Raw genomic sequence first — 17,017 nt, 5'->3', positions numbered from 1 at the left:
TCATGAAACACAGCATGACAGGCCTCCCTGTCCATCACCAGCTCTCAGAGTCTACCCAAACCCATGTCCATTGAGTCGGTGATGCCATCCAATCATCTCATCCTCTGTCATCCCCTTCTCCTCCTGTCCTCAATCTTTCCCAGCATCAGGGTCTTCTCCAATGAGTCAGCTCTTCGCATCAGGTGGCCAAAGTATTTGAGTTTCAGCTTCAACAAAAGCATTCAGCCATCTGCAGAATGGGTTGTGGTTGTACAAGAGAGAGGCAGCAGGTCAGTTTGCCCTGCCCTTTTGATCAGACTTGCCTGAGGATCTGGAATGCCAGCAGGGGCTGCATCTCCTGCCTCTATGTCTTGTCCCTGAGCCTGGCCTGGTTCTCCCTCTCCTGCTCCCTCCCCTCTAGGAAAACCCAAGAGGCTGGTGCTGGGGCCAGTTCCCAAGGGGTGGCAACAGAAACAGATATGGACCTTTCTGTGTGAGAACACCAAGGGATGTGGTGACACAAGGCAGAAATAGGTGACAAATGATGGAAGTGGGGGCCAGAAGGACTGTCTTAAGGGACTGTAGTTGGCATGATACAGGCCATGGATGTGCAGAGACGTGGGTGGGTGCATGACCTGGGGTGGGCAGTGCAGAAACTCACTCAACTCTGGACGCTCTCTTAAGGCATGCTGATTCAGCGAGTCTGGGGCGTGAGCCAGGAGTCCCCGTTTTTAAGAAGTCCTTCCTCCCCCACCATTGAGATGATTCTGACTTAAGTGGTCCAACGACCTTGCTTTTGAGAATGCCTCAACGTTGGCCCTCCTCTTGGCCTTGATCCTCATTTCCCCTAGCTGTCTCTCGCCAACCTGGGCCTGAGAGCTTATTTCAGCCTCGCGTAGAGATGTGGATAACCAGGATCCCCAGCTGCGGGACCAGGGGCGGCGGGGCGGTCGGGCGGGCCGCACAGCGGCGCGCGGCCGCCAGGGGTCGCCAGAGGCCTCGTCTCGAGCGCTCGGGCTCCTCCGCCCGCGGACGCCGCGCCCGAGCGAGCCTGCGAGCGAGCGAGCGAGCGGAGCCAGAGCGCTGCGGGCTCACAAAGCGGCAGGACGCGCGGCGGCGGGTGGCAGGAGCGCTGGGGAGCTAGCCAGCCGGTTAGCCTTCTCGGCGGCCGCGCCACAAGAGCTCGAGCAACTCGGACGCGGGGACCCGGGCCGGGCGCCAAGGTACGTTCCCCGCAGAACCCCGCGCCCCAACTTGGCGTAGTTGGGACACCTCCCCGCGGCCACCGGGGGTGGGGGCCGGCGGGGTCAGGGCCTGCCTGGGGCTGGCTCCGCGCGCGCCTCTTTCCCCGAGGCGGCGGCGGGGGGCCGAGGGGAGACACCCCCTCACCCCGTCCGCAGGTGTACCCCGCATTCACTGAGAGCCTGGACTGCTGCTCGGAGCCCTGTTTACCCCCTCCCTACCCCCGAGCTCTGGGCGCCGTGTCTGGGAGTCAGGCTTGCGGATCCAGGGCGCGGATCCGTTTTCGGGGAGGGGTACTGAAGCCCCTGTCCGAGAGCGGCGGTGCGTGGGGCGCCGGGACGATAGGGGTCCTCTATAGTTTGATAGCGACCCCTCATTTGTGACGCAGCCTCTTCATTTGAAACCGACCCAACCCCCCTCCATTCGTGAGAGAGACCCCTGGGTTTGTAGATCCGCCGCAGGTGTGCCCAGGGTTGCCCCTGGCCCCGCGGGGAGGTCCCCCCTGCCCCGACGGCGGGGGCGCGCGGCCCTGGGCTCGCCGCCCCGGGCCTCCCCTCACCGCCCCCGCGTGCCCCTGCCCCGCAGATGCCAGCGATCGCGGTGCTCGCGGCGGCCGCCGCGGCGTGGTGCTTCCTCCAGGTCGAGAGCCGGCACCTGGACGCGCTCGCCGGAGGCGCGGGCCACAACAACGGCAATTTCCTGGACAACGACCAGTGGCTGAGCACAGTCTCCCAGTACGAGCGGGACAAGTACTGGAACCGCTTTCGAGACGTGAGTACTCGGGGCCCTGCGGGGGGCGGGAGAGCCTCGGAGCCAGAGGTGGGTGGTGGTTGGGGGGGGGGTGTTGCGCCTCCTTAGCGGGTGGGAAAGGCGCTGGTGCAGACTTCGCAGGCAGCTTGTGGGTTCGGGGTTCATGGGCTTCATCTTGCCTGAGAGGAACTTTAAAGACAACTTAGAAGGCTTGATGCTCTTAGCCCCTGTTACCTGTGGTCCAGGTGTGTGTAATTGGTACGACTGGGGGAAAGTGACTGCACTAAGCGCCGTATTAACCGTGAGCAGCTGCGGAGACAAGAGGCTCCTTAAGCTTTCGAGTTCTCCTAATGCTGCTGGTTGACTTTATCAAGGCCCCCGGAGAACCTCCCTGGGCAGCAGTGACTTAGACCATCTCTGGTAGGGGGTGGGGTGGGGGGCGGTGTCCAGAAGAATGCCTGCTGCGGAGGTTTAGGTTTGGAGTGAGCCCAGCTCCTTGAGTAGGGAGCCAGGTGTCCAGGAGGTTCGGAGAACCATGACTACGGCTTTGATCCATGCTCTTGTTGGGAGGGGCCATGGTGGATTGGACCCTCGGCATCCTTAGAAGAAGGGAAAGGGAGCAGGCGCTAGTGAGTTGGTCCGCCACGCTGAAGGGGAGCCTGAATGGCAGAGGATGCTCCTCTGAGGGAGCCGTGGGAGGCGAGAAAGTTATTCCTGGGCACCCAGAAGCAATCTGCTGTCTGTTTCTGCCCCAGGCTGGCGGCTGCTCCCCAGGTACGCCACGGAGGATGCCGGCCCAGAGGCTCCTGACGCAGTTTTTCCAGCAGATGGCATCCCCTCTGTGCTGTGGGAGGTGCTGCCAGCTCTCTCAGAGGCTGCCCCAGGTGGCTGGGACCGTGTGCTTCTAGGGGACTAGGGAAAACTTGGGTGATATTTAACACCAGGAATTCCTGCCCTGGGGAGGGACCCATACTACGGAGCCCCTGGTCTTGGCACAGGACTCCTTGAGTGGGAGACATGTGAGGGTCACCCCCTACCCTGGATTCCTCTTACCCCATGCCCTGCATGCCCAGCCGTTGCAGAGGGAGGGCCTGAGAAATCCAGTTAATCCAGATGTCTTCTAGTACTTTCTAAAGAGCACCTCTCCAGGGCCCATTCCAGAGGCGCTAAGGCCTTGAGTGGGGACTGACTTATCTCTCTCCTCTCTGTTCCTCTTCCCTTTCATTGTTGGTGGTCTTTTCCTTGAAAGACGCTTTCAAACACTTTCAGTGAACAAGCGATATGGGGCCTTACTGCTTCCCTCCCCCCGCCCCAACCACCACCACCTGGCACCATGAGATCCCTGATCCATTCTGTTAGCCATCTTCCATCCCCTTTCTGTTCCACCCCAAAGAGGCCTGTACAGACTACCTTTGCCTGTGGCTGAAAAAGATGGCCAAGCTGCCTGAAAGATGCCTCACAGAAGCTTCCGTTCCCAGACTCACACAGGGTAGAAATTATCTTGCTTTTTTCTTACCTTCTTCGTTACGTTTTAGATAGAGTTGAGGAAAGGGGCAGATGCTTGACTTGGCTAGAGCTGGAGGACACAGCCCCTTCTGCACACCCCCTCTGGTTCACATGGCAGCTGGGTTGGATGGAAAGTGACTGTTCTTGCTGGTCTTCAGTGTGGACAGGTTTACTCTGCTTTTGTGTCTTTTCAGGGTTTTCTAGTCTTACTGTATCATGCATATGGCACTATTCTTGTTTCCCATTCGATTTAAATTTCGAAAGATTGGGCTTTTCTTGATTTTTCATCTTTCTTGCAAATGGTGACATTTTTAATTCTTGGATCAGTGTTTTTACAAGCCTAACTGATCATGAAGCTCTCACCTGGGGCACTTGTTAAATTGTAGTAAGTACCAGACTCACCCCTTCCTCCTCAGAGATTCTGATTCTATAGTTCTGGGATGAGTGCTGGAAATCCATATTTTAAAAGAACATTCTAGGTAATTCCTAGGATGATTAGGAATACTTCCTGCTGAAAATATCCTAAGCTTCACAAAAAGAGAAAAGCTGTGTTCAAATGCATTGCTTTTTTTTTTTGTTTCTGGAGCAATTTTAGGTGTTCAACTAATATTTTTTAGCAGTATATATTCTTTAAAAATGATAATTTAATCCAACGTACCATTAAAAACATTCAAAATGTTTCAGAATTCCAAATATCTTCAATCATCAACTGTGGCATTAATATATGCTCCATGGAGTCTTCTGATGCTAGCCGTGGGTCAGACATAATTTAATGCCATTAATATAATTTAATTCCATTAACCTCTTTAAAGTGTTAGGAAACTCAAACTAGATTCTCTTTTAGGCCGAGTCTGAGTGTCTTTAGTTGATTGTTTTACTTGGAATAACCACAAAACCTCCATCCCCTGGGACCGGGGACTAAAAGGTTGCTTCCTGTAGAAGCAATTGAGTGGACAGTTGACAAAGCCTCAGCTAAGGGTATCAGGGATCAGCCAGCCTGGTGATTTTCACCAGCCATCACCGTTTCACTGGTCTCCCTGGAGATTGACAATGCTTAGCTTCTCTCCTGCTGTTTCAGTTTTGTGGAAACCACTGATAACTTTGAAAGACCAGGTCCTGAGACTATTGTTATGATATTGTCATGATGCTTGTCAGTTTTTGAGAAAGTCACTTTTTGCCTTTTCCTTTGTGAAAGAAAAGTTTTTACCCTTCCCCTTGACTTATTTTCTTTTTCTTTTCTTTGTTTGTCTGTTTTCCTTTTTGCACTCGAGGGAAGAGATATTAAGAAGTGGTTTTTGAACTTTTGAAATTGAAAACTAAGAGCCCCTTTTAGGGAGTTGATGATACCCCTTGGTGGAAGTTATCGGCTAAATTTGAAGTGGAAATGGGTGGCGGGCTGTGTGCTCCTTGTCCTCTTGCCTGTTGAATGTGCTGTGATGTTGCCAGAGATGACCGGACGGCCTCTACTTAATACTTTGAAGTGGTCCTGTTGCTCTAGATACACAAACAATGCTATCTCCTTCTTTCCAGAAGTAGAATTTTCACAGCTACTCTATGGTTTGTTGCCTGGAGCAATGGAGCCAGGAGAAGCATAACAACATACAGATGTTTGCTCCCAAATGTAGTGGGAGCCTGTTAGTTTGGTCATTCTTCTTTGATAAAGACTAGCAATTGGGATGTTTTGGCTAGATGGAGACCTGGACTCTTGCACAAATGCAGTTTGAAGAAGGAGAGGATGAAGAAGGCAGATGTTTGTGTTAAGTTGTATAGTTATTTCCCACTTCCAACTGCTCCAACTGCTGTGCTTTTAGCTCCTCTGTGGTTTCAGGTTGAGGGGTGAGGATGCCACAGCCATTTTCCTGATTTTTTTCTGAATCCGATTTGTATTTCCATACAGTTACTGTAAGGAGATTTTCCTCTGTTCATTCCTACATTCATTTGTAATCCGTCCATTCATTCCAACAAATATTTGACTGTCAAACATATGCTAGGCAGTGGCTAGAAGAATGAGTAAGATATATACATGTGATCTTTTCTCTCAGGTAACCGCTTGTCTACTGGATGAAATCCTTTAACTTTCGCAGTCAGTATTTCTTCCTTATTTTTGTAAATAAACAAAATATTTATTTATTTATTTGGCTTCACCAGATCTTATCAGTTGTGGCATGCAGGATCTTTGATCTTCATTGTGGCATATGGGATCTAGTTCCCTGACCAGGGATCGAACCCCAGCCCCCTGCATTGGGAGCTTGGAGTGCTAGCTAGTGGACCACCAGGGAAGTCCCCTGTTTTCTTTTTTTTAAAGTTTTTTTTTTCTTGTAAAGGTAATATACGCAAATTGCAATTAAAATAAAATATTGCAGAAATAGATGATACCTAACATTTATCCTGCACTTAGTGTGCTAGCCATTGTTTAAGGTAGTTTACATCTATTATCTCATGTAATATTCGTAACCATCCTAGGAGAGAAGCACTATTATTCTTATTTATTGGGAGTTGAAGTCTCTTGCCCACAGAGCTGGACTGTGAAGGAACTGGACTGGACCCAGGCGGTCTGACTCTAGACTCTTACACTGCGGCCCATTGAGAGAGGAGTGGACTTGGGCTGTGAGTCTCCACTGGTATTACACTGAAAGTCTTTGCTGCTTTCTGCCTAAGGGAAATCAGTGAGGAACCTTAGGTTGAGACCAAGTGGAGTGGGAAGCCAGGTGGACACAGCTTATGGTAGAGGTCATATCGGGGCTTCTCTTCTGCTAATAATGAGCTTCTGATTTGATTAAAATAATATTGTTGCTTACACCAAACATGACATTTTCTTTCTTTTGCACTCATGAAACTAGCCCTGACATTTAACTCTGGGATAATTGCCTTTAGCAGGCCCGAAGACTCAGAAGTGTTGCCTTGGCTGGCATTTATCTTCCTCCAGAGTGACCTGAGTGTGTAATTCTAATGAGACCACAAGGACCCGCCTGTGTGCTTTCTCCTTCTCGTGCACACACTGTGGGATTTGGTGGTCTCTGTAGCAGGACTGGGGTGGCACTGAGCATCTGATCTCGTTTGATCTCAACGTCTCAGCTATAATGAGTTTCAAGGGCAAGGGAGGCTTGTTGATAGAATGGTGGCTGCCTCAGTCTGTGGGGTTGGTGACGAGAGAGGTGGTGTGGCTTAGTGGATCAGTCATTAATCTGTCACCACAGAAACTCGGCTTGTAATAGAGAGTAGCAGAAAATCATTTTGATTAAACAGGTTCAAGGAGAATTAAATGAGTTTGTGATCCTGACTTTCCTTAATGAACCCACTATCTTAAATCCCCTGTACTAGATGACCACCGATAGAAATAATGATTTCACAGGAATCATTATAAAGGGACAGCGTAGAAATTGATAAGCCTATGGCCATTCTTGTATTTTCTGCCCTAACTTTCAGTTTACCCTTGTAGAGAGAACCTAGTTTTTGCCTGGCAAGGATGGCAGAGCTTGTGCCCCAGCCGACCCTCCCAGGCTGAGTTTCCTTGTGTCTCCTGGTCCCCCCAGCCCTGCCCCAGCTGTGTTCCAGTGGAATTGGATTGCTAGGCGGATGAGTACCCTCCTATATGCTGATGAGATTATTTTCAAAAGTAAGGACTGGTTTCAAATGGATCATTGGACCCACACCCTTCCACTGGAAGAGTGGGACGTAAATATTAGCTCAACTCTTTTATCGTGCTCGGGGAAACACAGTAATGTTAGAAATTAAATATTTTAAAATGTCATTTCTTACTCATTTACTCACTGTAGTGCATTTCAAATTAAACACGCTCAATATCTAAACTTGAACAGCTTCAAAAAAATGACTCATTTTACCTTTCTTCTGGGGAGGTGATTGTTTATGTTCCTTAGGAAATTCCTCAGACTCAAGCTCATAGATGGTCTCATCTCCCCGGGTAAGATAATTACAAAGGGAAGAAATTTTCTATAAGAGACTAAATAATTTGCCCAAGGTTACAGGTATTTTTTTGGTCATATTTTCTCCAGTATAAGATCAATTGTAGTATGTACCATTTTTGTGCTACTCAGAAAGAAAGCAGTGTTGAGAAGGAAGAGTTTAATAGAGCCATGGATAAAGCTAGGACCCCCGAGGATCACCCCGTCGGTGTGAAGGTAAACAAGAAATAAACTCACAATGTAGAAAAGGGACCATAGCAGAGTGACTCATGTATCTCTACCTTGGCACTTGTGGATGAAATGGGAAAAATAGGATCTGGGTAACTGGCAGGCTGACTCTTTCAGATTTCTGGTCTGCGGACACACAACCATGGTGGTCTCCCCACCCCAACCTTAGACAGTAAATTCAGTCTCAGGCTGTCTGTCTTCTCTGAATCCCTGACTTCTCATTTGGTAAATGTGGGATGATCACAGTGTATTGGTGAGGGCTCCAAATTGCAAGTGACTGAAACCTGGTCCACACTGGCTTAGATGGAAGGGAAAATTTACTTGTGTAACTGAAGATTCTGCGGATAAATTATAGATCTAGATGAGGCTGGATCCCTGGGCTCGGGCTGCACCGCCAGACTTGGGTGTGTATGTAGGTCATTTTCTTACCACTTCCCCAACCTCCCACCCATCTCTGGACTCTCTTTCCCACGTATTGGTTGTATTCTCAGGTTGATTAGTTCCAGGTAATGACTCATGGCAATTACACATTTCTAACGTACTGTAATTTTATGTCTCAGTATTGCCACAAAAGTCCCAGAATTGAGACTTGTCAGGTTTACCTGTGTTGTACCCCAGTTGATCACTGTAGCCACATTGGTGGCATATGTAACTGGCCAGGCTTGGGTACATGCCCATCCCTGGGGTGGGACCTGGGACCTGGGACTTGGGACCTGGGTGGTGGGGACTCCCATCAGGTTACATGGTTGAAACAGGCTTGAAGGGTAGTTTCTTAAGGGGTAATGGATGCCTTGTAGGCAAACATCACAGGGGTCCACTGTGTTGATCAGCCCCACTTGGCTGGCATGGGGAGAATTAATTGGCTAATACTAGTGAAGCTGTTAGTAAAGTGTCTGGCTTAACACTAAGTGGAGGCTATTAATTTTATTAATATTAACAACTCTTGTTATACTTAAATATGCATAATTCCTCAATTTATGGTTTGTGTACTTATGTTTTAGCTTCTTCTGTAGTTTCATTCTTCCTGAAATAAGAGCCTGAGTTTTATCATGCCTTGCATGCAGTAGGTGGTCTATTAGCATTTTATTGATTTGAACTATTACTTAAGCACACCTCTTGATGAATCTCTGGGAAAGGAAGGCCTGTAGAATTACTGGTGCATATTTTTTGGTAGGTGAAGATTCTAGGTTACACACACATTGAACAATATCTTTTTTTTTTTCTTCTTTCAGTCTAACCGCCATCTCTAAGCAGGACCTTACAACTTTTTAACCCCTTTTAGGATATCCTGATGTACAGAGCTCTTTGTCCCCAGACCTTTACCGTTGAGCCCAGTGCAGAAATCTGCTTAGTGAATGTTTGAATGAATTTGAGTAAATGAAGGAATGAAGGCATGAACTCTTGTGTACCAGGATTTTGCACACTTCCACGACGAGGAAGCAGATGTTCCTTTTAGAGGGTTGGCCCCAGTAAGCCATGCTGGCCTTGGACTTATGTCTCTCATTCTGTTAGTAATTGACCATGATAATGGATACCAACTGATGGGCATGCTCTGGAGAGGCAGGGGAGCTTGACCGAGAAGCTCAACACCCCCTCACAATCTGGGTGCGGTCCCTGAACCTGTGGAAAGCTCTTCATGGTGAAGAGGCCCCTCTGAGCCTGCCTCACCTTCCAGTCTTGTCGTGGATGAGCTTGGATCTTGGCTACAGCATCACTGTCCTCATCTGCAAAACTAGTGATCGCACCTCCTGTGGGGTTTTGGGAGCATGGAGTGAGCTTCTGGCACAAAGTAGATCCTTGGGATCTTTCAGTGTCTGATATAATTACCGGTGATTCTGATATAATTTCCGAGGGTCACTTTTAACTTGTGTCCTGGGAGCATAAGTGAGTTACTGGCACACAGCTGTAGATGTTGCTTTCTATCTCATGTCTTAGAGAAATGTTGGGGAAATAGGTTCCATTTTCCTTGAGCCTGTCTTTACTCCTTTCCTTGCTGGCTGGGAGGCTGTCTTCAGTTCTATATGGTTTTTTAAAAGTTAAAGTTTTTCTGATTATAGGTCTTGGCATAGTCACCTCTGTTGTGTAAATAGCCGTTGCCCTGCCTCTCCCTTTAAAAAAATACTTCCTCCTCCTCTGGGGCCCATGAGTTTCTCCTTCCCTCTGTGGTCAAGAGTCCTGGGCTTTAGAACTCCTCCAGTTCTCACTGCTCTTTAGAAATCAGAGTGAGATAGAATTTCTTGGATAGAGAGATTTGTGAAGTTTCTATTTAAAAAGTGAGACTGGTATTATATGGACTGTTCCTTGACTTCCTGCCCATCCCTCCCTCCCTTTTCTGAGAACCAACTGGGCACCAAGCTTGGAAGCTAAAGATGGAAACCAAGATCTCCACCCACAAATGTCAGAGTTCAGACATACCGGCAGTTGGAGTGCTGAACAGTATTTCTTCCCCTGGGTCTGGGTCCTTCCACTGTCTTTGTGACAGATGTGAGGCTGTTGATTTATCTTGGGGCCAGAAGTAAGGTGTGTTCACAGACTAGTGATGCAAATTACTGGGGATGCTCCTGGAAGGATAGCACTGATGTCCAAATTAACTTGATTGGTTTGCTATTCTTAGGATTCTGTGCAAATATGTCCCTCAGGAGACCCTCTCCTTTGATCATGTAGGGCCAAGTTTTCTTTGGTGCAATGGGGAAGGAAGGAAGGAAAGACATGCTATACATTTTGTTGTGATACTTTGCAAACTCTTCCTGAGTGATCTGTGACATGTCACACTACAGGAGACACCGTCAACATTCCCCAGCATGATTACGTGGTGGTTGAGCAGGGATTTATGCAAAGTCCATCGGCACCTGTGATTGAAGCAGGGAAGCAGAACTTACTTCGGGTGTTCCAGGCAATCTTTGCAGAGATAAAGCGTGGAGAAAACAGCCAGAGAGCAAAAGGCTCCACTTTCGTATTGTAGCTCTATACTTACTGTCCCACCTTGTAAGTGGAATCACTCTGAGTTCTAAGAAGGGTCAAGCCAAATTGCTGATGATGCTTCATGGCCAAGGCAAAAAAGAAAGATGCCCAGAGAAAGGTGTTAGAGCAGTGGTTCTCAGACTTATGTCTTTATAATCTTGAAAAAAAAAAATCACTGGCTTGTTTAAAATGTGGATCTCAGCCAGAGCAGTCTTGAATAGGTCAAGAGTGGCACCCAGGAACCTGCATTTAAAATAAACAAACCAGGTGATTCTGATATAGGTAGTTCTCAGACTGTATTTTCAGGAAAACCATGGAAAATTATTATTTATCCCCAAAAGCCAATACCACTAGCACTAATGAATAATACGATTTTAGACAAAATGAGCGTTTGAACATGCAGAGTAAGTTATTATCAGTGCTGTATTTCTCCTTGAGGCCAACAAGGCTATCATTGACATCAGTAGAAAGAATGGGCTTGTTTTCTGGTGTATGTATGTGCATGGGTCTCGGCAGAAACCTTGTCATGAGGTATCCCTAGAGTGGGATGACATTTGACTTGTCCCCACTCCTAGGGCATCAGGGCTGCTTATGCACATGAGCTCAGTGGAACTGATGTGGCACCTTACCCATGATAAAGTCTGAGCTGATGATCTCAGCAAATTTCCTGTCTCCAAAGGGGCCTAATCACAGCCAACTCTGGTCTGACTTTGCATCTTCTCTAGCAGGACTGATGATATTTTGTGCACAGATAAACAGGAGGACATTGACTCCATTGACTCTGACTTTGGTTTATGGAGAAGTGGGTATTGAAGATGGTGGATGTAATAAACAATGTTTACTCTAGGCACAGAGATGCAGATATTGTTGTCCTTTGATATCAGCATAGGGTTGGTTCCAGAACCCCTGTGGATACCTAACCCCAAGGATGCTCTAGTTCCTTGTGTAAAATGGCCTAGTACAAGTTCCCCCCACCCCATCCAAGGGTTCTGCACCCATGGCTATAGAGGATGGATTGTACTGTCAGTTGGGAACACAGAGAAGGTCTGAGGGCTATGGCCTGGACAATGGTTCTACCTACAACTCTCTTCTTGGTGTAGTAAATCTCCATGCTTGATTGGTCAGATCATTTTGGAAAGATCAGAGACCGATAAAAGCAAAGACTAGTCAAAGTTTGGAAAATTTATGAGGATCAACAAGACATAGCAGTAATTCCTTGGGGCACACTGAGCAAATCCTGAAACTTTGCTTTACTTTGTGTTGGCTGAATTTCCTCTAATTAATGGCACTGAAAATTGAAAAAACTTGTGCCAAGAAGAAGAAAATAGTTCAGTGTATTGAACAGACTTGAGTGGCTATTTGGACTGTTTCAGTCGCCCCATTGTTAAGGGATAATTGGGTAGTTTCCCGGTATTTCTGTACTTGCTGGACATGTTGAATTCCCCTGTGGCTTTGGTGGGCTTGGTTGGTTGGTGTCCAGTACTTCCATCCCACAAAGGCATCACTTCCCACCTGAGCTGGCTAGCCTTGCTGTGACTCCGTACCTGGTCTGTAACCTTCGACCAGGCATCTTGAATGAGGTGAAAGGAGTGAAGGTGAAAATGCTGTCCATGGTAAAGATAAAATCATGCTGTCTTTCCTGGTGTTAGATAATTTATTTTTTAATAAGATGAAGTTGGTTTAAAAATTCCTCCCTCCTCAGAAGGACCTTTGCATGTGCTTTAAAAAAATATTATCTTTTGTTTTTTTCCATGGTCATCCTGAACCTAGATCCTTACCTTTCTAGTAACCAGGGCCTGGTGCACAGATTCAGTAGTTTGTTTCTTTGTTCATGTATTCATACCACAGATACTCACTGTCCAGGCTACTGTGTACCAAGCACTGTGCTGGGCAATTAGATGGAGCAGGGAGCAAAATATCCTCTCTGTCCTCTGGCGTCTGCAGCCCTCTTGTCTGAGATCAAGAGAAGAAACAGAGGTGCTTGGGGGCCAGGGAAGCCTACTGAGGATTCCTCTGCAAAGGGAACAGCCTCGTCTACACAGGGACAAGGGAAATCCGGGCAAGCTGGACGTCCAGAGGCCTTGGGGCTGGGAGGAAGTCACAGAAGACTTCATCTCTGAATCTGTCTGGTGGTCAAGCCCCTTGAACTTATTTCAACTCTTGCTGACATAGATGGTGGCTCCTGCTATTTTACCTGAGTTTCAGACCCAGACACTGACAGCAGAAGGGTGTGGTGTGTACAGTTGAGGTGGAGCGTTTAGGTGATACCGGACTGGATGTGTATGGAGGCTGAAGTCCAGTGAGTTGAACATTGTCAGGGCTCCAGGTCAAGGCCAGTAGCAAGTGGAGAGAGAAGTGCAGAAGAGTCCTGGCCCCTAACAGCCTGGCACGGGTGGGGAGTGTGTTTCATTGAAGTGGAAGATGTACAGAGAGAGTGAGGTTCCAGTCATACCTGTACCTTCACACACCGTGCACCCAGCAGCCCAGTCAGGGGACAGGATGTTACCAGCTTCTGAAAAGTCCGCCTTGTGACTCCCACACTCACTGGCCCCCTTCCAGGGAAGAGCTCTCCTGAGTTACAACTCTAAGGTAAATTTTGCTGCTTTTATACTTTTATCAGTGGCATCATAAGAAGGTATTTTTGTGTGTGTCTGGCTTCTTTTGCTCAGTATTAAGTTTGTGATACATTGTTGTCTGTGACTGTGGTTGGTTCATTCTCATTGCTGTGTGGATATTCCACAATTTACTTACCTCTTCTTTTGTGAAGGAACACTTGGATAATTTCTGGGTCTTGACTTACAGAGTAGCAATCTCTTGGACATGTCTTCTGGTGCATCTATGTGTACGTTTTTTTTCAGATGCATACCTAGTTGTGGAATCCATTGCTCATATGATAGGTGAATGTTCAGTGTTTAGAAATGTGACTATATAGTTTTCCAAAATAGTTCTGCCAGTTACTCTGCCTCCATTAGTGTATAGAAGTTAACTGGGAGCAACATTTTTGTCTCCAACTCATAATCCAATTCAACCAAAATGTATTGAGCATCTATTATGTATCAAGTACTTGCCTACCTGTATGGAGCCTCTGTTCTAGTTGAGAGAGAAAAACAGATTGAGATGCAAATTGAGGTACAATAGTTGGTTATTAAGTACTAAGGATAAAAATAAACTAGGGTGACCCAATTGGAAAAATAGTCTCTTCAATAAGTGATGTTGGGAAAACTGAGTATTCACATGCAAAAAAAATGAAGTTGGACCCCCTGTCTTACACCACTCACAAAAATTAACTAGAAATAGATTGAGGACTTAAACATAAGGTCTGAAACTGTAAAAACCCCTGAAAGAAACCATAGGGGAAAAGGCTCCTTAACATTGGTCTTGGCAGTGATTTTGGGATATGACACCAAAAGTGTAAGCAGAAAAAGCAAAAATCAACAAATGGGACTACATCAAACTAAAATGCTTCTGTAACGAAAGAAACAATCAACAAAATGAAAAGGCAACCTACAGAATGGGAGAAAATACTTGTAGACCTTCAATCTGATAAGGGATTAATATCCAAAATATATAAGGAACTCATATAACTCAATAGCCAAAAATAAATCCAAATAAAAACAGAAAAGGACCTGAACAGCCATTTTTCTAAAGAAGATATACAGATGGCCAAGAGGTACATGAAAAGATGCTCAATCTCACTAATTATCTGGGAATTGATCTGGTAAATCGAAACCGCAATGCGATGTCACCTGACACCTGTTGGAATGTGCGTCTGTGTGTGCGCACGCACTCAGTCGTGTCTGTTTGCGACCCCATGGACTGCAGCCCGCCAGGCTCCTGTGTCCATGGGATTTCCTAGGCAAGAACACTGGAATGGTTTGCTTTTCTTTCTCCAGGGGATCTTCCCCACTCAGGGATCCAACCTGCATCTTTCACATCTCCTGAATTGCAGGCAGATTCTTTACGGCTAAGCCACTGGGGAAGCTCTTTCCTGTTAGAATGGCCACCAACAAAACCATGAGTGACTGCAAGTGTTGGCGAGGATGTGGAGAAAAGGGAGCCCTTGTGCAGTGTTGTTGGAGTTGAAAATTGGTGCAGCCACTATGAAGAACATGAAGTATGAAGGTTCTTTAAAAAATTAAAAGTTGAACTGCCACATGATCTAGCAACCCCATTTCTGAGTATATATCTGAAAAAAATGAAGTTGCTGTCTTGAAGAGATGTCTGCACCCTCTGTTCCCTGCAGCAGTCTTTGCAATAGGCAAAACATGCAAACAACCCTAGTGCCCCTAGACACAGGAATGAATAAAAAACTGTGCAATATATACACAGTGGAATATTATTCAACCATGAATAAGAAGGATGTTCTGCAGTTTGTGAGACTATAGATGAACCTCAAAGGTATTATGCTAAGTTATATAAGTCAGAGAAAGAAAATTACTGTATGTTATCATTTATGTGGAGTCTATAAAAGCCAGACTCAAAGAAACAGTAAAATGATGTTTCCCAGAGGATCGAAGAAATAAGAAGATGTTGATCAAAGGGTACAAATTTCCAGGTGTAAGGCAAGTACATTCTGGGAATCTAAGGTGTAGCATGGTAACTCTAGTTAAAAACACTATGTTGTGGTTGTTAGGAGAGTAGACCTTAAATGTTCTTACCGTAAGAACAGCATCAAAGTGGTAATTTTGTGAGGTGATCTACTGTAATTCGTAATCATTTCACAGTATGTGCCTGAATCAAATCATCCCTTTGTGTACCTTAAACTCACACAATGTTCTTTTGTAACATTGAGGGGGAAACTAGGTTAAAGGGATTATGAAGGGGATATATTTATGCTCTAGTTGTGAGTTTCGTTCTTTTGACTTTAAATTGTTTTCCGCGTTGAGAGCTAATTTGGAAAGAAATCTTATCTGAAGAGAAGAGAAATCTCTTCTGAAGCTGAACAGAAGAAGAGAAATAATTTACTTCCTTCCCATATGCAGTTGCTGTTAACTTCCCAAAGTTTTATTGTCAAAGTTTTTGTTCGTGGTTGATATCATGCTGTGAATATGACTTGGTTTTCTCTCTCTCTCTCTCTTTTTTTTTTGTAATGACACACTATGAACATTTTGTTATCATGATCATTTTAGTATAGCATGTTGCTCTTCTTTGTAAATGACATTTAAATGGTATAAGTCCACTATCTATACTGCGATATACCAAACTAAAATATCTGACAGTAAACACTTAGCTGTTTCCAGTTTTCCTTAATCTAAATAATTATATGATGAATGTTTGGGCATATGACCCTTTCAACACTTATATTTCCTTACCATATATTTCCAGAAGTAGAAATACATGGTGTAATGACATGCATTTTCAAGGTCATTGATGTATGTTACCATGTTGTAGTGACTCTTCCCCCAGTATTATGGAAGGTATATTTTATTACACCCTTGCCAACTTTGGCTATTAGTGACTTTTTGGTAAAGAAAGAGAATGTGATAGAAGCTTAGCCCTGCCAAGATATGTGTTTAAGTACTGGGTCAACACAGGTAAGATGATGCCTGCAAGAGTCCCAAGAGGGAGGAGTGTTTCTCTGATCCCTCCTGAATTTTTAAGGGAACCCGGTGTGAGAGGTCAGCATCTGACCCAGGTTGGGGGGACAGGAGCTGCGGCCCCTTCTCACCTTGGTACATGGCCCTGTGAATACACGGCAGAGCTCACTCTCTGAAGAGCCTTTTGAACTGGCTGTGGAGATAGGAACAAATCCCAGCCTCGTTCATAACAAGGAGCAGGAGCAGATGCTACAAGCTGGATTTCAGGTGAAACTGCTACTGACGGATCCCCTGCTCCTGACAGAACGTGTAGATGCTTTCATGCCCTTGCGGTGGAGGAGGGTGAGAGGAGATCATTAAAAACCGAGTCCATCCCCAGCACAGTGGTAAAATGGTTTCTCCTGTTGAATACAGACAAGGCCAGGGCCCGCGTCTCAGGCTGCATTTGTGTTCAAGACATCTGCCCGACTTTCATCACCCAGTATTTCCTCCACCGCAGGCCTTCTGGTGCGCTCGCCTCAGAGGAGGCAGGGAAAAGGGTTTCCCCTGGCTGCTGTCTCAGCACCATGCCGGGGATGGGAAACATGAGTTCTCTGCGTCTGTCAGCTCCCTGGGAGCTGTCTGCAGGTCTGGAGGAGTGACACAGCGGTGATTCCCAACTTGAGAAGGGTTTGCCGCCAGGGGACTTGGGCAGTGTCTGGAGACATTTTTGATTCCCACAACAGGGTGGTGGTGGTGGTGCTGCCGGGCGATGGTGCTACTAGCATCCAGTGAGTAGAGGCCAAGGCTGTTGCTGAATATCCTACCAAGCACAGGTCTCCCTGCATGTCATCTCCACCCCTGTAATGTCAACAGTGCCAGGGTTAAAAATGCTGGCCTTAGAAAGATGGT

General features: G+C 46.4%; 1 protein-coding gene across 1 annotated transcript in view; it reads left to right on the top strand.

Annotated features, from left to right (window-relative positions):
* The first annotated feature begins 1,075 nt into the window (after positions 1 to 1,075).
* Positions 1,076 to 17,017, top strand: part of SPOCK1 (SPARC (osteonectin), cwcv and kazal like domains proteoglycan 1) — a 564,419-nt gene continuing 548,477 nt past the window's right edge. The window contains exons 1-2 of the mRNA XM_065918592.1: positions 1,076 to 1,202; positions 1,807 to 1,992. Of these exons, the coding sequence (XP_065774664.1) occupies positions 1,807 to 1,992 (186 nt within the window). The 5' untranslated portion in view covers positions 1,076 to 1,202. The remainder of the gene's footprint in view (positions 1,203 to 1,806; positions 1,993 to 17,017) is intronic.

The sequence above is a fragment of the Muntiacus reevesi genome, chromosome 1 (genome assembly GCF_963930625.1).
Source record: "Muntiacus reevesi chromosome 1, mMunRee1.1, whole genome shotgun sequence".
NCBI classification, from domain to species: Eukaryota; Metazoa; Chordata; class Mammalia; order Artiodactyla; family Cervidae; genus Muntiacus; species Muntiacus reevesi.
This window is presented reverse-complemented; position numbering and strand designations above follow the sequence as displayed.